Source organism: Carassius auratus, chromosome 5 (assembly GCF_003368295.1).
Source record: "Carassius auratus strain Wakin chromosome 5, ASM336829v1, whole genome shotgun sequence".
NCBI classification, from domain to species: domain Eukaryota; kingdom Metazoa; phylum Chordata; class Actinopteri; order Cypriniformes; family Cyprinidae; genus Carassius; species Carassius auratus.
Genome location: NC_039247.1, coordinates 16369625 through 16392692, shown reverse-complemented (window position 1 = coordinate 16392692; position 23068 = coordinate 16369625). Strand labels below are relative to the sequence as shown.

Genomic DNA, 23068 nt, shown 5'->3' with positions numbered 1-23068 from the left:
ATGGACAGAGAGTGGAGAGTAATAGATCAGATGAGGAGATGGAGGTAGAGGAAGAAAAAGAGGGAAATGTAGAGGCACAAGTGACAGAAAGAGAGCAGGTAACAGCAAGCCAGGAGACAGAGGCTGGTGAGAAAGAGGTAGCTTTAGCTTTTAGAGGTATAGCTTTTTCTATAGTTTTTACTATAACCACTGTTCTTAATTATTCGGTAGAACAGAGAAGAAAAAGCCATCAGGTTGGGACAATTTAAGACATTTCAGTTTCTAATCCCAGAGCTATTATTATTTTAAACTTAAAATTGTCTTCTCTATTGTTTCTTTTTCAAAACTGCATCAAAGCATTTGCTGCTGTATCAATACATAATCAATCCATATCTATAGAAGAGAAGAGAAGAGAAGACAATGCTGAATAAAGTCACCTATTTTTTTTTTTTTTTTTTTTTTTGGCCAAAATGTATTTTCGATGCTTCAAGAAATTCTAACTGACCCTCTGATGTCACATGGACTACTTTGATGATGTTTTTTTTTACCTTTCTGGACATGGACAGTATACTGTACACACAGCTTCAATGGAGGGACTGAGAGCTCTCGGACTAAATCTAAAATATCTTAAACTGTGTTCCAAAGATAAACGGAGGTTTTACGGGTTTGGAAGGACATGAGGGTCATTAATGACATCATTTAAATTTTTGGGTGAACCAACCCTTTAAAGTTTGAGCATAATGTTTGCTTATTGCAATTGATTAATTAATTAAAAACAAAGTAGTTGATATGCTGTGTTGTTTTTGTTGTTTAGTAGCAGTAATATGCAGCTATTAGCCGTGTCCAATGTATTTTTTGTTGGTTTTCATGAGACCCCCCCCCCCCTTGAAATGACCAGGACACCCCATTGACCCCCCAATCAAAATTGTCTGGAGTGGCCACTGACTGTATGTATGAAGTTCAGTAAGAATGGCTGTATGTTAGACTGCAGCCCATGCAGGGATATGTGTCTTAACTCTAAGTGCTTTCTAATTCATTAAGAACGCATGTATGCTGCAAGCGTTTGCTCCCCAGACTTCTGAGTCAGCACCGCATCCACTTTGCCCTCTGCGATTTTATCTGGAGAGTACTAGTTATTTCATACTAGCATAGCAGCAGTTTTTAAGTTTTGGGGACCGTACTAAAGAACTGTCAGTATCGAAACAGTGGCTGTCACATTGGATTTAGGAATCGATTGCGTATGCTTCTATGAATGAGTCCGGTCCATGGGATGTCCACGCCCACTCCACAAGAAAGGTGGCTAAATCCTGGGCTTGGGCAAAAGATAGGACACCTTTGCCAGATTTTACAACCTTGAGATCTCATCATTCACAGCACTTATTGTGTTTGTGCAGTGAGGTTTCTACAGCTCTTGTATTGGTTACCTGCACCTAGCCACGTCCCCTCCCTGTGAGCAGGATGGTTTTGGTTAGGTCCAATGGACCCAAGGCATACCAAACACACTAATAGTCAGCAGCTCTCTACGTGTACTCGAGCTGTTGCTGACTGTGGTAAGTGTGCTGTTAAATATATTTTATTGGAGTGATGAGGATTTTGTGTTGATTCTTGTGTTGCTTTCTGTGCTTAGTCAAGCTCTGCTTGAGCTGGAGGGCATTTGTTCTCCTCTGAGTGCCATGTAAAGCAGTCAACATGCTTGGTTTTATCAAGCCAGGTTAAGTTGGCTCTTCTCACCAGGTATGAGGAATAGTACAATACAGCAGGATTGTACACATTCCCCAAAGCATGAGCTAAGCAATGTGGAGAGACTGAACTTGATGGGGAATGTCTTCAGTTACATAAGTAACCTTGGTTTACTGAAGGATGCAACGAGACATTTTGTATGCTGCTGTTATAATAGTCTTATACCTGTTCCAACAGTCAAAAGATATAAAAAACGTATTTGTTTAGAATAGCTTTTAGGTGATTTGATTATTTGATTTGATTTGTTTGTCTTTGTTTTGTATTGTTTGTATTTTATCAACTTTTGGTGTCCTTGAGAGCCGTGAAAGATGCCTATAAATAAAAGTTATTATTATTACGCTATTATTATTAAAGGGTCATTCTCATTATCCTGCACATTTTTACATCACCATTATATGTCTCAAATCTTTATTTATTTAATTATTAATTTATTTATTTTTCACGTTTTAACCAGTCATAATATGCCATTTTTCTTACACCAGTTGGACTTAAAGGGAATTGCAAAATACATTGCAATAGATAACAGATTATAAAGGCATTATTATACGGAGCTAGAGGCCTCAGCTAGAGGACTCAGCTCCTGTACATCTCTGCGTTGTGTTCTCTGTGTCCAGCGTTTACTGAATGTTTGCAGAAGTCCACGCCGGCTCAGCTCTGTAACCAATACAAATGATATGATGTAAGATCAAAATAACATACGCACGCACGCACATACACACATTTGTTTAACATTGACTACCTCTCTGAAGTTTAGTTGGGGATGGTACAGGTATACATTTCCCAGGATCCTCGGTAACTACACCAAGGTTTCTGTTCCACACGTTCCAGTTGACTTCCTCCACACTGAAAGAAAGAGGACACACGCATTGACAGTAATCAGATCAACACAGGTTAAGTGTATATAGTTATTGATAATGTTTGTGTTTGCATGCTAATATCCACTTTTCTAAATGAATCATCCATTTTTAAAAAGGAGACTTGTGTTCAGATCTTGTGGTTTCGGGTGGAAGCCAGCGGGGTCACCTGAAGCACCAGCGTCGATCAGGCTCCTGCTCCCCGCCTAGATCCTTCTCTTCCCCGGAGCGCAGCTTTGTCTTCAGACAGCGGGGAAGAATCCACTCCATGTCCAAGGTGGTGATTGCACGCTGTGAATAATAATGGCAAACCATTACAGCCATTTTCCCACTGAATCAGCTAAAGGATTTCAAGTGCATGTTTACTGCAGAAATGCATAGACAGCTTTAACTTCGCCTTTGATTTCACCTGTAGTTTCCAGATGCTGGTGCTCTCTACAGACATCTCCTCCACTCTTTGATTCATCAGAGCGATCAGCATGTTCAGCATCAAAATGTAAGTCATCACTATATACAATATTAGCAGCACATAGAAGACCTCTATATACTGAAACTGATCGGTGAACTCCAGATCTCCCATGCCTATCGTAAACTTGAATAACTCCAGAGTGGTGTAGTAGATGCTCTTGAATGAGGGCTTCGTACAGTGTCCTTCAGAACTAGATTGTGCACTGATAGGTCCCTCATCAAGGAGAGTTACCACGGCTGTTGAGTAAGAAACACATCACTAGCACACACTATCATGCATACAATTAGGGTTGGTAAGATTTTTTAAGTTTCAGAAAGAAGTCTCTTATGCTCATCAAGGCTGCATTTAATTGGTCAAACAGCAAAACAGTATTACTGTGAAATATTATTACAATTTACAGTATCTGTTTCTATGTTAATATATATATTTTAAAAAATATTGATGTGATGGCAAAGGTGAGTATTCAGCAGCCGTTACTCCAGTTTTCAGTGCCACATTATCCTTCAGAAATCAATCTAATATGATGATTTGGTGGTCAGGAAACATTTATTATTGTCAATGATAAAAACAGTTGTGCAGCTTAATACATTTGTGGGAATACAGGTGCTGGTCATATACTTAGAATATCAGCAAAAATTCCATTAAAAAAGTGAAACTTGTTTATTATATTCATTCATTACACACAGACTGATATATTTCACATTTTTATTTCTTTTAATTTTGATGATTATATCTGACAACTAAGGAAAATCCCAAATTCAGTATCTCAGAAAATTTGAATATAAATTAAGAGAAATACAAAGAAAGAATTTTTGGAAAACTTGGCAAACTGAAAAGTATAAAAATGAAAAGTATGAGCATGTACAGCACTCAATACTTAGTTGGGGCTCCTTTTGTCTGAATTACTTCAGCAATGCAGCGTGGCATGGAGTCGATCAGTCTGTGGCACTGCTCAGGTGTTATGAGAGCCCAGGTTGCTCAGATAGTGGCCTTCAGCTCTTCTGTATTCTTGGGTCTGGCATATCGCAATACCCCATGGATTGTCTATGGGGTTAAGGTCAGGCGAGTTTGCTGGCCAATTAATAACAGGGATACCATGGTCCTTAAACCAGGTACTTGTAGCTTTGACACTGTGTGCAGGTGCCAAGTCCTGTTGGAAAATGAAATCTGCATCTCCATAAAGTTGGTCAGCAGCAGGAAGCATGAAGTGCTCTAAAACTTCCTGGTATATGGCTGCGTTGACCTTGGACCTCAGAAAACACAGTGGACCAACACCAACAGATGACATTGCACCCCAAACCATCACTGACTGTGGAGACTTTACACTGGACCTCAAGCAACGTGGATTGTGTGCCGCTCCTCTGACTCTACAGACTCTGGGACCCTGATTTCCAAAGGAAATGCAAAATGTAATTTCATCAGAGAACATAACTTTGGACCACTCAGCAGCAGTCCAGTCCTTTTTGTCTTTAGACACTTCTGATGCTGTCTGTTGTTCAAGAGTGGCTTGATACAAGGAATGCGACAGCTGAAACCCATGTCTCTCATACGTCTGTGTGTAGTGGTTCTTGAAGCTCCAGCTGCAGTCCACTCTTTGTGAATCTCCCCCACATTTTTGAACGGGTTTTGTTTCACAATCCTGTCCAGGGTGCAGTTATCCCTATTGTTTGTACACTTTTTTTTCTACCACATCTTTTCCTTCTTTTCATCTCTCTATTAATGTGCTTGGACACAGAGCTCTGTTAACAGTCAACCTCTTTTGCAATGACCTTTTGTATCTTGCCTTCCTTGTGCCAGGTGTCAATGGTCATCTTTTAGAAAACTGTCAAGTCAGCAGTCTTCCCCATGATTGTGTAGCCTACAAAACTAGACTGAGAGACCATTTAAAGGCTTTGCAGGTGTTTTGAGTTAATTAGCTGAGTGGAGTGTGGCACCAGGTGTCTTTAATATTGAACCTTTTCACAATATTCTAATTTTCTGAGATACTGAATTTGTGATTTTCCTTAGTTGTCAGTTATAATCATAAAAATTTAAAGAAATAAATATTTGAAATATATCAGTCTGTGTGTAATGAATGAATATAATATACAAGTTTCACTTTTTGAATGTAATTAGTAAAATCAACTTTTTGATGATATTCTAATTATATGACCAGCACCTGTATTTGTGATATAGTTTCATACACTAATATATAGTTTTATACGTGCGATACAAGAAATTAATTGTAATAAATTAGTCAAGGACCTTCATGAATGTATGCATATATACCTGTAGAGAACCCAATGAGGAAGACCATGTACACGACAAGGAATCGACGAATTTCTCCAAGAACCATCTGACAATAATTAAAGATTGTGAGTGTGTTGTACACACATGAAGAATAAAGCCTGAACTGTACAGACTAGTGTACACTACAAAAATAAATTAAATGTGTTGCATAGCATCTTTCTATAATGCTACACAAACCATATTTTACTAATACTCTAATCTGAAGGCCAGAGGAAAGCATGATGAATAAGAAAGACAATTATCACTCACCTTTTGTATCATGACATTGTAGATTCCCATATTTTTGGACCCTCTGGAGAAGTAGAGTAGATTTACCCAGCTCAAGGCAAGACACAGAACTAGACAGGCCACATATTCATCCTGACCAAAGAAGTACAATAGTGCACACGCCAGAAAGAGCACGGCCTGCAGAAAACTGATGCAACAGAAACCAGTAAAAAAGGCACTTAACAATTACTGTTTCAGCAGGAAACATTAGTTTGACTATTGCAACTTAACTTTGTGATGTCATTATACAGAATATAAATATATACATTGATTTAAAACATGTATAAGTTTTACATTCAGAAGAATTATTGGAAATGAAGCTAATTTCAAATTAGTCTGTAATAGGAAATGATTCATACTCAAATAAAACTAAAGGCAAAGGACTCACAAAAGCTGATCGGTGTATCCATCTATGAACAGGGACTGAAATCCTGGACGCTTCCTTAACATATCTATTAACTTAAAATAAAAGGCAATACATTCATTTCTGTAGAAATAAACAAATACAATTATATATGAATTTTAAATCAACAGCATTAGATACATACCCCTTTAATTAAGAAGTAAAGTGCTCCAATGGTAGTTATGATCTGTCCTATCAGAAGCAGGTAGCCTTTGCTATTATTTTTATAACGCAATGAAGACTTTAATGTCTGAAATGAAAAAAGCGAGGATGACACAAGGCATTAAATAGTGTACCATTTACAGTAAGCATGCACAAATAATAGTTTAAATCAGACTCTGAACTGGACCTAGATGCAAGTATGCATATTTGCATGTTTTATTTTCTCAGAGACAATGTAGACAGAAATGTTCATGCCTATAACATCAAAAGTGATGCAAAGCCAAACCCCTGTCCATCTCATGCCCTTTTTGTACTCACCACCTCTGGGCTGTACCTACTTTGTTGCTAAAGTCCTTCTCTTCTTCGCGGTTATAAGCTACTGCAGTAAAGATGAAAAGGTAGATAACATAAACGATGAAGCTGAACAAGAACATCCGTTTTGCAAATCTCTCCCACTTCTCTTCAATTAGCCTGTTAAATGGCTCAATATTGAGCATCTCGAGGCGATTCTGAAATCAGATGAAATAACCAAACATGATGCTATAAACATTATTTATCAAAATCCATATAGCTTCTTTACAACATTTTGCTAGTAAAGTAGTAAAATCGTATGCATTTTAAATTGTATAATTAATTATTATCAAGTAAACAGCATGTTATCTCACAGGAATCTCACTGCCATAAACGATTATCTCCAGCGCAGAGTTCTTCTCATAGGTGTCGAGAGAGGAGAGGTCATACAGAGACGAGCACACTGGACCATAGGCCCACTCCGTGATCTTCCGTGACAGATGTTTGCACCCCTTAAACTCCCGCTGCACGATGTGCTTTAACAGCTAGTTGACAAAGGAATAATGAAATCGGTCAAATATCTTTTATTTAGTCACTTGTCTTTGGCAATGCACTGATTTTAGTAATCAGCAAAGCCAACAACGACATCAGCTAAAATACAATACAATAAATTAATACATTAAACTGTGAGTTTAGGTTAAATAAGGTTAGACTGTCACTGTAGACTACATGACTATGAATCATTGTAGTGTCTGACTTAATGCCATGTGCTGAACAGAAATACCATTTCAAATCACATGGGGACTAAACATCCACACAAAATCAGGAACATCCAAAAACAGAATAGAATACAGAACTGGCACTTAAAGAAATACACCCTGCTTCAAACGAATCACCGCTTTAAATAAATACATTCAAAACAAACATTCAAAAATCAGTAAACACCAGAAAAAAGAAGGTTTACCACCACTTTTCCTGTCTTGGCAGCTAGTGTGAGTGGAGTGAGTCCTTTGTTATTTTTGATTTCCTCCAGCTTGATCTCTGGGTGAAGTTGGTTGGCTTTCAATAAGATGTGGTCATACATGGCAATGACGAACTCTGTGTTTTCAGGACTGTTATCAGCTATGGATACTAGTGCGTGAAGCACTGTGTTTCCATGAGAGTCCCTGTTCCCGACATCCACCCTCTTGTAAGGATTGTCCATAAGGAAGTCAACGATGTCCGGCTGATTAGTGCAAGCGGCCAGAGACAAGGGCAGCTCACCTGTGCACAAAAGATGTAAAAGATACAGATAAGCCTCGGTTCCCACAAATGTGGGTCAGTAACAAGTCATTAAGTAGAATTTTAAATGTAGATTTTTTATATTATATCCATATTACAAAAGTTTAATCATATCAATAGACCTACCAAAATAGAAGCATGCTTCTTGATTGGGCTGAAAGAATTTCCCACAGGCCTTAGCATGGACATCAGCCCCTTTTTCAACAAGCATCTTTACAAATTTTGCGCTCCTCCTTTCAATTGCAACATGGAGAGCTGTCTGACCTGTCTCAAAGAGATCAGTTGATAACATTGCAAAATGGATGGGTTGGACAGCCAAATAAAATATGATCAATATTCTGTTGATTTATGAAAAATAAATCACTAATGTTAGTTAATATAAAACTAGATCTGATAATAATAATTAGACTAATTAAAATATTATGTAAAATGAAGCTGTCTCTGACCTTTGTAGTAAATGTCTGTGTAGGCAGCATTGACTAAACTTTTTAAACCTCCCGTTTTCTCTGCAATTTCCAGCAGAAGTTCAATAGTGTCATTCTCGCCTTCCTTCAAATTTAAAAGTGCTTTCAGCAGAGCTGTCTTTCCATTGGACTTATCTAAAGAAGTTATAAAACAGTTGTTTCATTATATAATGAATATCGGTCATGAGTTCACAGTGCTCTTCTTGTGTTTGGGTATACTATACCATTCAAAAATTGGGGGTAAAGTTTTTTTTAGTTTTTTTTTTAAATAAATTAATATTTTTATTCAGCAAGGGCACAATAAATTGATCAAAAGTGATGCTTTACTTTATTTGCATCGTGAGTTTTAAATCAGTATATTAGAAGGATTTCTGAAGGAGCATGTGACACTGAAGACTGCAGAAATGGCTGCTGAAAATTCAGCTTTGCATCACAGGAATAAATCACATTTTAAAATATATAGAGCAGTTATTTTAAATTGTAATAATAATTCACTGTATTAGTGTTTTCACTGTATTTTTGATCAAATGAATGCAGCCTTGGTGAACATAACTGATTTCTTGCAAAAATCTTACCACCCCAAACGTTTGAATGGAACTGTGGTGTATTTGTTCTTGAATACAATTACACTCAGAGTCGGTGAGCCGTTTCATGTTTTTGTGCAGGTACTCGTGTAAACCCTGCAGTTTAGACACATTCCCACTGGACACGGCATCAAACAGCCTCTTGAGTGTAAACCTCTCTCTGTCCTGCTGAGCTGGTTCCTCTTTCACATTTCTGATTCCCCTGTGTGCAGAATGTGTCTGATAAAGTAAGGATTTCTCACACTGTGTTTTTCATACACTCCGGTGTGGTTAAAGGAGGCCTGCTTACCCGTCAAAGTTTAGGTTAAATTTAATTGTGTGTGCAGAATCATCTGTCTCCTCCAGGTAATCAGAATCCATGGGTCTCTTGTCCTTTGAGGTGCCTTTCTTCACCTGTTTGAACTTTGACCTTTCTTCGTCTGTCAGGTCATCGGTCTCCAGGAAGAATGTGGGGCTGCTGTCTTCTGATGTACTCATAGTGCTGTTTTCTTATTCATACAGCACAAATTAAAGCCTGTAAACAGTGTATAAGTAATATCATTGAGAGAAACAAGACATTAGGTTTCCATTTCATACAAATAAGTTCTAGGAAATGGGAGTTTGACAAAAATTTTACTTTTATACATGAATGGGACATTCTGACACTAGCTAGCTTTAAAATTAGGAGTTGTGCACTGATGATAATTCACTAAATGTTTCTTCCTTTGTGACCAGTAAAATTGATTTTTTATGTAATGTAGACTAAGAGCTGCTTTTGTAAGAGTAGAAGCTGCTTGATTGTTATAATGGATCATGTTTTAAAACCATTAAAAGAGGAACAGTTCACAAACGATCCAACTAGAAACTTTGTGACATGAAGTAGAAGGAAAAGCAGAACTACTGCTGTTTTATATGACTTCAGTTATGTTTTATATGTCTTAAGTCTCTCTTCAAAAGGCAGCTAGAAAAATTATGGATATAAGGTGTTCTGAACACATAAATAGGCCTATCCTCCTGACAAGTAGTTATGGCTTTTGTCCACTGTAGAGGACATTATATTTTAGTGAATTTCTCTTTGACCTTATCACAGATTTAACTCTGTCTTTAAAAAAGGCTGACATTAATTTAGAGATCAAATTTAACACTCTTCTGGACATATCATATTTTGTAATGATCCTTTAAATCTGACTCATTTTCTAATTGTTTGTCATAAATCAACATTTCAGAAAAAAAATTAATGGGGTTTCAAATCAAAATATGAAACTGGACATGGATCTCGTACATGTCCACTGTAGAGGATATCTAAAAAGTATGTTTATTACGCATGTTGGAAGACATGAGTGAATTGGAAAAAATTAATTATAAATAAATATTTCTATGAAATATTAGATATTATAAAAATCTTGCCAGTTATTACTCCCATTACTTCTTTTTTCTTACATGCTGCCCCAAAAACACATGAATATGTTTTTAATATGATACATTTTATATTATGTGGAAACCTTTTATGGCCATTTTACACACATTGCATAACATAGTTAAGAATCATCTTTATGCAAATTTTGGAATAAAATAACAAATTTATTGGTGAATTTAAAAAATCTAATTATTTTTGTCTTTTCGTGTCTTTTCAAATACTGAATCTTGGTGTTCTTTACAAGGGAAATATTATACATAATATTATACATAAAATATTAATAAAATATGATTTTTCAAAAATATCCTTATGCTCTTTACAATATAATGACATGAAAAAAATACTAAATTCAAAAAAAAAAAAAAAGGTAGTCAGTATCCCATTTAATGGGTCTGTGGTTATTTTTGGTTACACAGTAAATCCATATTTAATCAAAGCAAAATTATGGAATACTGTAAGAGGTTATCATAGATAGAGAAACAAACAAAAAGGTAAACAGGTTCAGTGTATATGTGCAAGTAGAAATGGTGGAAGTAGTTGCATGCTCTACTAGACCCTTGCTAACTGAATTATTCATCTCTCTTCATGCTGTTACAAGCTATATGATCCCACCCAGGGAATGGGCCATGATTGTCCCAGCATCCCTGAGAATACATGGAAATGCATTTCTGACCAAATGCAGTTACTAATACACTGGATATTCGGTACTGTAGAAAATTATAAGCCTCTTCGTAAATGACTTCATATAGAATTACATTCTCAATTGCAGTGAGAGGAAATTAATCTGGCATTAAGAAACTGAATTACACTGTGTTTGTGTAATCAGTACAAGGCCAAAATAGATAAATCTCCATAGAAAAGAGCTACTAAGCCTCATCTCTGTTGAGTTTTTCAGCATACATGTGATGTATCTTGTGACATTTTACCATGCTTCTCTCACAAAGCTGGTTTTGTATTTAAAAGACCGTTCATTTTCACATGAATTTCTTTAAAGATGAAAAGACCACAGACTTTGCTTTTATAAGTCAATGTGACATTCTAATACCAGTTAGCATCAGTAATTATGCTTGGATGCTATTGTTCTTTCTGCTGAGACCTCATTTATAAAATTGGATAAACAGCAGTGAGAATAAGAGCTAGTGGTTCGTTCATCTTAATGTGCCTTTTTGTTTCAAAAACCAGTTAAAAGAGGAAGGGTACAAAAATAATTCAGATAAAAACTTGGTGACAGGAAGTGACACTATCAAAGGAAATGTAAAATTAGTTTCACTGGCTACATATATATGATTTGAGCACATTCGTATTTCACTAGCTCATCAAATAAGAACACAAATATTTCCTAAAATCATTAGGGAAATGTACAAATGTGTAATAGTCATGAGTGCATCCAGTTGCTGTTCCTCATTTAAGGCACATACACAAATATAAACAACAGATAACCATAAAATAGACCTCTGGGAGATTACACATTATTCAGATTTGAAAAAGAAAACAAGCATTAATGTGTAATGTGCATATCAAATTAAAGAAAGGGTGTCAAGGACGCTCGAGTTATAATTCAATCAGGAACAGAAGTGAGTATATTCAGTCTGTATGTGAAAGCAGAGTCCTCGAAGGGTGAGGCAGCTCAGCTTGTTAAAGAGGCGAACAGATATTTGATGGACAAATTATATCAGTTAATGTTGTTTCACGCTAGATTATGACCTAACATGCAATTTCAAGATGCTGGATAGTCTTATTTAGTAACATATTATGACTTGACCTCTCTGTAAATGGGTTCAGATAACATTACAGCAGAAACTGTACATTACACAGACACCATCTTTATATCATCTCACTCGCTAGATTATGAGATGTAGCCCTTACTCAGCATGTGGTGGCTTGAGCAAAAACAGTCAAACAAACATTCAAATTGATCTGCACAAATATGAACTGAAGTAGATAACAAAAACATCAAAAAATTAAATGCACCTAAGGCATTTGGCAGCAAAAACAACAACTTTATTTTGTAAAGTTTACCATTCCTTTATGATTTACTGCATTAGTAATGATTTACTGCATAATCCCTATGAGTAAAGAATGTAACATTTGTACTCACCAATTAATCAGTTTTTTAATCTTTTAGATGAAATATCCAGTATTGATGCGCTTGATTCCTTTAGCACGATAACTTGCTCTCTCTCTGTCTCTCTGTCTCAAAGAGGAAAAGGGCAAGATGATCTGAGGTTGCCGAGAGCCTTACAGAAAGGCGAGTTGAATTGATTTTTTTGAGTATGTTGTTACGTATGTTTTGCCATGTCCACGCCCTGTAGCTTATTTATATCATCTGCTCACAATGCACTAAAACTCATCAAGCTCCTTCTTAAAATGCTTAATTTTCATTTAGCAACACTATACTCTACTACATATTATAACTATCCAAATGTTCAATTATTCATGTGCTGGAATACATATAATATCGTACCTCTAACAGCAAGCTTGGTTTGAAGCGCATTCACTTGTCTGTTGAGCAATTGCACTTTCTTAGCATGCAGTTTCCTGTATGAAACTGGAGGACCGTGGCAGAGTAAGGCGGTTTGGCCACATACATGATGGTGTAGGTGAGTACATCATGTGAACTAAATCAAGCTGATCTGTACCTCTACAGAAATTTCAGTTACAGTCATGTGCAGCACATGAAATATACCACATTAGCTCAATTATGACAAAAGAACAACCAGAAAAACCACATGTGATGTGATGATATATGGCAACTGTTTATTAACATTTGAGATGCCACTAAACATGTAAACAGAATGGTTCGTCATTTCAAGTCATTTAATGGAATTCAGAAATATTCTTAAAAAAATACATATTTTGTATTTTACAACACAATGGTTTTGTATTGCACTCTAAGACAATAGTTATTTAATGAGTGTGTGAATTGAACAATAGATAAACAAATCTGACATGTTTTGGTCAACAACAACAAAAATTTTTTTCAAATGAATCAATGTTACTTTAATGATATAGTATCTAGTATAAAAAAATAAAAAGAAATGATTTTATAGACAGAATGATACAAAATTAAAATATTTTAAATTAAATTCAATTATAAATATCAATTACAAAGTATGATTATTTTGACATTTTAATACAGATAAAATAGCTCTGCCAGCGTTGTAGGTCATACCACAACAGCATGGTAGGTCAGAAGTCTCGGAGACATGATTTTGGGTGTTGTATCTTATGTTTGGTCTTTAAACACCATGGCAACTCCAACTGCTGAGTCAACATCTTTTCCATAAACTACAGGAAATGGAAACACTCTCTCCACTTCCTGTTGGAGAACTGTGTTACATGACAGTGCGCTACCACTGCCAATAATACACCTCACCCCAGCAGCCCGCAGGCTCTGAGGGGGCATCATAGTGGCCATGTTTTCAATAATGCCCCTGCACACAGCCCGAGTCACATGACCCAGAGAGAGGTTAGAGGGCGAGATTTGGGAGACACTGGCACTGGAAGTGGGGTCATGCCGCTCTCCTAGCAGCGCTGTGGTCACGGTTAGGTCAGTGTCAGGCTGTGCCAGAGCAGACTGGATCAGCCGGGAGTAGATTGTGGACTCATTTACTTCCAATCCTATGACAAAACAATAAATACATTATTAAGATAAGAATACACCTGAGGACCAAAAACATGCAACAAGGCTATTTTAAAGTTTCTATTAACACCTTACAATAGGGCTGCACGATTATGACAAAAATCTCAATTGTTGATTATTTCCTTAAAAGTGTAATTGAGATTATTAATTACGATTATCACAATTTACAATAAATGATGTTTATAACATTGTTTGAAGCAAATGAAGCCATTTTTATATGAAAATAAAAAAAATTGAAAAGTGAAAAACTAAGTGAAAAACTTTTCTATAGTAGGTAGTATGCCTCAAATGTCAACTGCATTGGTTTCTTCTTTAAATAAAAAAGTAAAAATACGCATTGTATTATAATGTTATACTTACTCACGCAGAATAACATAAGTGGATTTTGAATAGTTGCCTCTATGAACATTAGGGCTGCACGATATTGGGAAAAAATGACATTGCGATATATTTTGCGATATATATTGCGACATTGCGCTCTCTCTCTGCCCTGTTAAACTGACAGGACTTAAAAACACATGCAAATGATAAACTTTCACTCTATGATGGTTAAGCTGTGCATTTAATCCGCGAATCACATTCGTCAAGGGCCGGGGAGCAGCTGGCCCGTACAATTACTGAATAACGGATCAACTACGACAGCCTACATCGCACATCCTGCGATGTGACTATCGTGGATTTGTACATCGCGATATCGATGCTTAAACGACACATCGTGCAGCCCTATTGAACATAATTGTGGCATCCATAATTGAAATCCCGGTAAGAAATTTATTTCATTGCAAAGCCCTGCCCTACAATATAAAAAGGTCACACTGTATTTTAAAATTAAAATAATAATACATTTAAAAATATGTAACAATTGTTGATTTACCAAATTCTTTCATCCACGAGTCCAGCATTCTGACAAAGGTGGCCATGACATTGCCTCCATTAAGTGATGCGGCCACTGCCAGGTAGGAGCTGTGGAAGTATGGGAAATAAGCAACAGGAGAGAGGGGGTCTGGAGAACTCGGAGGGGTGAACTCCGCAGGCATGCCAAACGTCAGCTGGGCTGAAGTGCTCATATTCAGTACTAGGGATGAAACATAAGTCACAATTAATTTGTGCGTGATATGCCTTCTACACTACAGTTCAAAAGTTTGGAGTACTATCGTTTCTAATGAATAGAAAGTTCAAAAGAACAGCATTTATTTGAAATAGAAATCTTTTGTAACACAAGTGGTTCACTTTTGAGCAATTTAATGTTTCCTTACACAATAGAACTACTCATTTCTTTCACCAAAAAAAGGAAAGAATAAATCTCCAAACATTTGAATGTAAATGTATAAGTAAAAATGCTACAGTCCACCACACTGATGTGGACACAGCATGGAGTACACATTCAATCTTATAATTTTGTACAATGCATCAGTAAATATAGCTAAATATATTTTTCTGTGAAGTAGAAATGTTGAAATATAAAATCTAAACCATCTATAAATAGTGGATAAAACCTCTAGAAAATGTATAACCTTTTTATGTCTGAACAAAGAGAGTATCAATAAAATAAGTAAACCAATTAGGTTTACAAATGTAAAATACCATGCAGTTATCTTTTAAGAACTGCTTAAGCTGCAGCACAAAAATATCTCTTTTACAAGAACCAATAAAACAGATAGTGTCTCTAATGCAGCCTTGCCCTTCAGACAGGACACTGAAATCTGAGTACAAGATCTGCCATGTCTAACCCTTCGTCCCAATGTTCACACAATCCATCTTAAATAATAGTATGTGAGATTAGAATAAGTGTGTCCCAAAGCATACAAGATGATTGACAGGCCAGTTTACAAGTGCTTGTAAGTGTGCAACAGATCAGTCCGTTAAAGACGCAATCGTATGGCGTGATCGTATACCCCAAAACTTGCCTTCTCTTCTACTAGACATTCAAAAGTGCATACTTTTTCTTCACCAAAAGAGCACATACTTTTAGGCAAACTGGGGTGGAACATAACATGCTCATCATATAACATCTCCACCTGGAGGATGAATTATTAAACACAAACTGACCTCGGGATGAGTATATACTGATTGTTGTTTGTGGCTGAGCAGATATAACTACAATAGTCTGACTCATTTCTAGAGCAAGTCATTGATATTTAGAAAACAGTATGCAAAGAGGCATCTAATCCACACTATACCGGCATCTCCTTTGTCAGTCATGCAGGAGTAGACACTACACTGGAAGTCCCCCAGAGCTGCCCCGACAGCTGTGTGAGCAGGGATGCCGAACCACTCAGAAGAAGTGTGACCAGCCACAGCTCCGGACTCCACCATGACAGGCAAGAGCTGCACAGGGAAACCTGCATCCTTCAGACTGGAGGACATATGATCACACAGCTCAACACAGAGAAACTGTAATATTAAACACCATACACATCATAAGCCTGTGCACACCTAAGATGATAACTACAGGGGTTGGACAAAATAATGTGAACATCTAGGAAATATGCAATATTTTATTATTAAGGTGTTTTACCACCGTTTGCCTTTAAAACAGACTCCAACCTTATTAGAATGGATTTATACGTCGGAGTAGTCTCAAGTTGAATGTCGTCTATCAGAACATCTGCCAGCTGCTTTAGAGATGTTAAAGGAATCTGCACAGTAGTTTGATAATCTTCTAGTCAGGTGATTGAGGTGCCTGGGCAGATGTCAAAGTTCATTTTGGTGCTCCAATTATGACCAAGACACAAACTTTTTTGTATTTCGGAATAAGTGTCTGTGATTACATTTTTAGCAGTTCCTGTTCTTTCATGGATGTTTGCTTTTGTAAAGTTCTCTGTGGTCTGTTTTTTTTTTTGTGTGGAAACAGGGTGTTCAAGGTGAATATTGATGTTTGCTGTCACTTTGTTGTAATAATCCTTCTCAGTGTTTGATGGACCTGGTCCTTCACTTTTGTTTTTTGCCGTATATTCTTCTAGGCTGATAGAAGCGTTGTGTACTCAGTCATAAACACCGTTGTTCTTAAAACACCTAACAACTGGGCCATTAAGTTCTTCAGACACACTTGCTAAACAGCATCCCAGGATTTTTCATTTGTGGAAGTCTGACATGTCACCCATTTATCACACAGCATATACTCACATGCGGCACCAGGAGTTTTATTGTAGGAGGGCCTCCAGAAAACTGGATGAACCAGTTAAAATAAGCCCTCCCGCTTAAAAAATTAAATAAAACGTGTTTCCCTTCATCTCTGTTCTAGCACTTTTCTGCGGCACTAAGGACAGCAACTTGTATCGCTGTCCTCAGCTCAGTGCTGAAACGGACAAAGAAATACACCTTAATTGTTAGCAGTAAGCTAACTCCATTTATCTCTTTTGAACGTCCAATACACAAAAAGACTGAAACGGAATTATACCTTTGGAAGTTCTGTTTCTCTCTAACAGCGTGGGCAGGGAACTGTCCAAAATTATTTAACTATTTCTTATCAATTCAGAATTACAATGCTGAATTTAAAATAAAATAAGCTGCTTTGTTTTGTTTTAAGTTTCATATTAGCAAAACGACCGCCAACATAATTGATTTCATTGGATCACTTGCTGGTGACGATGCAGAGTCCACACGTGGAGTAGAAGCCGCTGATTGGTTGAGAAGCTTTCACTTCAAAGCTTTCCTCTGCCTGCTTATTGGATGAACCACTAGAATGAAAATCACTTATTACCCATAGGCCTGGGCCAAAATGGGTGGGCCCGGACCTAAATTGTAGCGCGGTGGCTGCATATACTAAACACTGCTGAGCAGCTAGTACTATACAAACAAGAAAATAAAAACAGCAAAAAGATAATCACAATGTTTACGTTTTCACTCTAGCCTAAATAAATTGTATTAACCCCTAAAATAGAGGGTGTTCACATTATTTTGTCTAACCCCTGTATATGTATACCGTATTTTCCGGACTATAAGTTGCACTTTTTTTCATAGTTTGGCTGTTCCTGCAACTTATAGTCAGGTGCGACTTATATATCAAAATTAATTTGACATGAACCAAGAGAAATGAACTAAGAGACATGAACCAAGAGAAAACATGACTGTCTACAGCCGCCAGAGGGCGCTCTATGCTGCTCAGTTCTCCTGTAATCTACACTGAAAATATTGAGCGCCCTCTCGCGGCTGTAGACGGTAATGTTTTCTCTTGATTCCTGGTTCTAAATAAATGCGACTTATAGTCCAGTGCGATTTATATATGTTTTTTTCCTCATTAATGACATATTTTTGGACTGATGCGACTCATACTTAGGTGCGACTTATAGTCCGAAAAATACGGTAGTTTTAATACTAGTTCTACTTCTATGAGAATAGGAAAGTTCACACTACAACGCAAAAGACACAGATAAACAGTTATGCTAGAATCACTCTGAGCATGCTAATGAATGATAAAACACTGACAGCTGATCAAAATCCATCAGAATTTAAAGAGCTTGAACATTTAAAGCAGCAGAAAACATAACTCTGCATGCGCTACAAAACACTGAATATTATCATCTGTTGATGTGGATACTAAGAAGGTTGGATTTCTAGTTATCGTACTTAAGTGTAAAGTGGCCTTAAAACAAATATAATATCTCCCTCGACTCACATCTGTGTGTTCCATTTGTTGCTGGTTGTGTTGAAGTAGCCCCAGCTGGCAGCGTTTTGTCCAGTCATGACACATTTGTCTAGGCTACACAGCATGGAGACCACATAGTCTTGGATGGTGCCTGCTTCACTGAAACCTGACAGGAACTCCGGCCTGAATCAGTAACAGATCATAAAGAAAACCACAATTTCAGTGCAGAATTGCATTTTTTTTCTTAAATAATTCAGATAAAATCTTGAGTGGAATTCTACCTGTGTTTCATGTACCAGAAGATGGTGGCACAACCAAAGCCAGTGGCCACACTCTGGTGGGAATCTGGTTTGGGTAAGGAGGACAGGAAGTCAGCACTGCAGCGCCCATCCTGCCAGGTGACCAACTGACTGACGTCTTTAGGGATGAATCTAACGATCTCAGCTTTACTCAGCCATTCACAGCCTAACAGAGAGAGACCGATGAGAGTATAATTATTGATACCATCTCAATTATTAATTTACGATTAAAGATGAGTGTCTTCACCACAGTGCAAGAAGCATCAAACATGCTTTCAGTAGTTGTTCGATGTTAACCTGATTTAGATTTCCACAACACAATGCCATGCATTTGTCCACATACTCCAATGCACTTGACTTTTTTCAGCTTGTCTTTAGGTAAAGCGTCCATGCATTGGTCCAGAGCGGCGATTATCCGTGCAGGATCCTGCTCTTTTGCCTATTATCAACAATAAATTGAAAGTGTGTCTCAAAAAGCACATTAAACAACACTCACAAAAAGAACCAGACATATACTGGGTAGATTATTTCACACAACATTATGAAAACTGTAAAAAGTAACATGATCTATTACTTTACATATTAAGATAATATAATATGATTACTTTTAACCTAACAAACTGATTTAAATAGGATAATCGTTACATATTAATATATAAATACAAAGATAAATCATTTTAAATAATGTTCATGAAGGAGCTGCAGGGAGTTTGTAAGTTAATTGTTAATTATAAAATGTAAATATAAGAGAAAAAGAGAGCTCGAGAGAGAGGTTCATTTCTCAGTATGGTGTATCTTGCTTTAAATCCGAGTGTGTTACCCACATGTGTGAGTGAGGTGCTGCTGATGTCCGAATGTGTCGGAACGCAGCATCTGTCTGTGACCGTCTCTGACCGCGCGTCCAACAGCACGACTTTGACTGACGTGGTGCCCAGATCCACACCGAGAACAAATCCAGCAGAACCGCTGAGCGAAGCCGCCATGATCTCTGAAGACCGCACAACTTTTGTGCAACGTGATGCAGATATGTGCAGTATATGTCATATAACTTCACAGAAAATAAAGTGCTCTAAATACTGAGTTCCTAGCTTTTACTGTCTATGCTGTCCCCGATTCGAGTTAGCGATAGTGATGTGTCGTTCTTGAACGATTCGTTCATTTTGAACGAATCTTTAATGTGACTCGGGAAGAACGAGTCGTCTCGGGGAGTGATTCGTTCAGTCGCGCATGCGCATTATTCTATGGGTTCTGTTCTAGTAGTAGTAATTCACCTGTCAGTCAATGCAGTCTTGAGCCGGAAAGAGAATTGATTAGTTCATAGTTCGAGTCTATCGGGTTTTTGACTCGTTCCTCAATCACGTGACAGCCCAATACGTTAAACCCAATGCAGCATGAGCCGGAAAGAGAATTGATTAGTTCATAGTTCGAGTCTATCGGGTTTTTGACTCGTTCCTCAATCACGTGACAGCCCAATACGTTAAACCCAATGCAATTTGAGCCGGAAAGAGAATTGATTAGTTCATCTCATGAGTCTTCGGGTCGAGTCGTTCCTTAATCACGTGACAGACCCATACGCTAAAACCATAGACACTGACAGTAAAAGAATGCAGATAATTGAATAGTTCATCTTTCGGTTCTTCGGGTTTTTCGTTCTTTTGTACTGTGTGACAACATTGGCTAGAGTAATTAGTTCATTTACAACTTTCCTTACAAAATGGCTGCGTAGTACTTATTTATTATTAGTATTATTTACTCTTACAGTAACGTGATGCATTTCTGGTTTCAAATTGTTGTTTTTAATTTCTGTCATGGTGGTAATTTTCCATAACACTGAATGTGGAAATAAAGAGTTGGTTATGCTTAAAATGTTGATCTTTTTTTCTGTCTGTTTGTTTGTTTTGGTTTAGTTGTGCAGTTATTAAATCAGATTGTCTGTGTAAACCATACTTTTGTAACATATGACACTTTATAAACATTAAAAACACTGTACATACTTTTGAATAGTTGTTTATTGTTTATTACAGAAAAGCTTTGTAACAAAGAGGACAACTATTCCAAAATAAATTAAAATAATAAAAATGTAAATAATTAAAAATGAAATTAAAATGAAAAGATAATAAAGCCACAGGGTCTAATAACCTTAACAAATGAACTTTAAAAGTACAATATAAAAAAAAAGAAAAACTAAATATTGCACAACAAGCTATTCCCAAAATAATTTTAAACCATTTGAATAAAAAATAAATGAAAATTAAGAGATACTAAAGCTATGGAGCCTTATAACAATAACAAATTACCTTTTAAAATCACAACAACAAAAATATTGCACAACAAGCTAGTCTTTTTCTAAATAAATAAAAATAAATAAGCTTTAAAATAAATAACAAACTGTGGCTATATTTTTAGGACTTGCTTTAAGGCATGTTTACATTATTAAAAAAAACAACAAGCTCCCTGACCTTGGATGGGCTGAGTCTGTGAGTTCTTCTATCTGAGATAATCTGCCCAGTTTTAGAAAAAAAAAATTCAGATGGCACGGATGTGGCCACAATGCAAAGTCTTGTCTTTGTGACTTCAGAAAGGCTTGTGTATACTGGTGAACATCTCCTCCACCAGGCCAGAGGGTCTGATGTGCGGGGTAAGAGTGGCTCTGCAAGGTTGGCCATCATAGCATCTGAGGTCTTAGAAGAGGTAGCAGAAGGCCTCAAGCTTGCTACCCTCTCGTCAAAGTCTTCCCAAAACATGGCCCCTGCACTGGCAGTGCACCAGGATCTGAAACTCCTCACTCTGAGCTGGGTTAAAACTGTTAAAGCTGAAGTTATCATAACCTTAATGTCTTTAACATTTGTCTTTAACATTAATAATTCAAATTCAAAATGTTATTTGCTTTTAATGTATGTCATTATGTCCTTTTTTGAGCAATCTTCTTATACATATATTACACCAATATGTCAAGTCTGCCTAGGAAAAGCAATTATTATACCAGCAAACTCAAAATTGGAGTAAAAATGAACAAACTAGTCTATAAATACTTTTTATTGTAAGCTTGGATTATTATATTATTATATAGCCTAGTGTTTATTTACCGATAGACAGTCAAGAAGACAAATTAATCAAAATTTTATTTATAACAGGGTTTTATTTATTTATAAAATAATAACAAACCACAGATCCTCAACAAACAGTAACAAAAACACGGTGACAAATGTCAGAAATAGCGCATGGGGCTGTCACGTGATTAAGGAACGAGTCAAACTCGACCCGAAAGACTCATGAGATGAACTAATCAATTCTCTTTCCGGCTCGAGACCGCATTGGTTTCGCGTATGGGGCTGTCACGTGATTAAGGAACGAGTCAAACTCGACCCGAAAGACTCATGAGATGAACTAATCAATTCTCTTTCCGGCTCAAGACCGCGTTAGTTTTGCGTATGGGGCTGTCACGTGATTAAGGAACGAGTCAAACTCGACCGATAGACTCATGAGATGAACTAATCAATTCTCTTTCCGGCTCAAGACCGCGTTAGTTTTGCGTATGGGGCTGTCACGTGATTAAGGAACGAGTCAAACTCGACCGATAGACTCATGAGATGAACTAATCAATTCTCTTTCCGGCTCAAGACCGCGTTAGTTTTGCGTATGGGGCTGTCACGTGATTAAGGAATGACTTAAACCCGAAGACTTCTTGTCAGATAAGAGGTGAGATGAGCTAATCACAGACTGAAGACCCAGGTAAAGAATGAGTATTTTTTTCTTTATCTCATAGCATTTTATTTTTGTATTGTTTGTAGTGTGATCATCTTTGCGTAAGTACTAGATGTGTTGGGGAGGTAGCACTTAATATTTTAATAACATTTTGCTAAAATGAACGAAATGAACGAAATGACTCGAAAAAAGATTCGTTCATTTTGCTGAACGAGACTCAAAAGTCCGAGTCGGTAAAATGATCCGAACTTCCCATCACTAGTTAGCGATGAACGAATCGTTCTGGATTTGAATCTTTTGAACATGTTGAACCGAATCACACTGTTTTACATGATTCGTTTAAGAATTCGGTCGAACCGAAAGCCTTGATAAACACCCTTATTTATAAAACTTAATAATAAGAAACATAAAAAAGTAAGTTATTACAACTTTGTATTTAGTTCTTGATGACAGTCATTATTTGACAGTTCAGACAGAGAATATAAAAACTAACAATATTAATACAGAATAAATAAATATATATATATATATATATATATATATATATATATATATATATATATATATATATATATATATATATATATATATATATATATATATATAAAAACAAACAAACCAACAAAAAGCTGATACTTGGGCAGTTACATGAAA

At 36.7% G+C, this 23068-nt stretch overlaps 2 protein-coding genes across 2 annotated transcripts; both read right to left on the bottom strand.

Annotated features, from left to right (window-relative positions):
• Positions 1–879: 879 nt before the first annotated feature.
• Positions 880–12411, bottom strand: LOC113078475 (transient receptor potential cation channel subfamily V member 1). The gene is made up of 16 exons (XM_026250783.1): positions 12278–12411; positions 9073–9297; positions 8828–8985; positions 8182–8334; positions 7862–7999; positions 7419–7717; positions 6829–6999; positions 6502–6672; positions 6147–6251; positions 5987–6057; positions 5581–5746; positions 5311–5377; positions 2983–3278; positions 2743–2864; positions 2459–2562; positions 880–2373 (listed from the first exon to the last, which is right to left on the bottom strand). Exons 2-16 carry the CDS (start codon positions 9258–9260, stop codon positions 2261–2263), a joined length of 2322 nt encoding a protein of 773 aa, XP_026106568.1. The 5' UTR covers positions 9261–9297; positions 12278–12411; the 3' UTR covers positions 880–2260.
• A 512-nt stretch (positions 12412–12923) lies between these two features.
• Positions 12924–19830, bottom strand: shpk (sedoheptulokinase). The gene is made up of 7 exons (XM_026250778.1): positions 19534–19830; positions 19007–19148; positions 18692–18875; positions 18441–18593; positions 16003–16178; positions 14697–14897; positions 12924–13800 (listed from the first exon to the last, which is right to left on the bottom strand). Exons 1-7 carry the CDS (start codon positions 19690–19692, stop codon positions 13406–13408), a joined length of 1410 nt encoding a protein of 469 aa, XP_026106563.1. The 5' UTR covers positions 19693–19830; the 3' UTR covers positions 12924–13405.
• Between the last annotated feature and the right edge of the window lie 3238 nt (positions 19831–23068).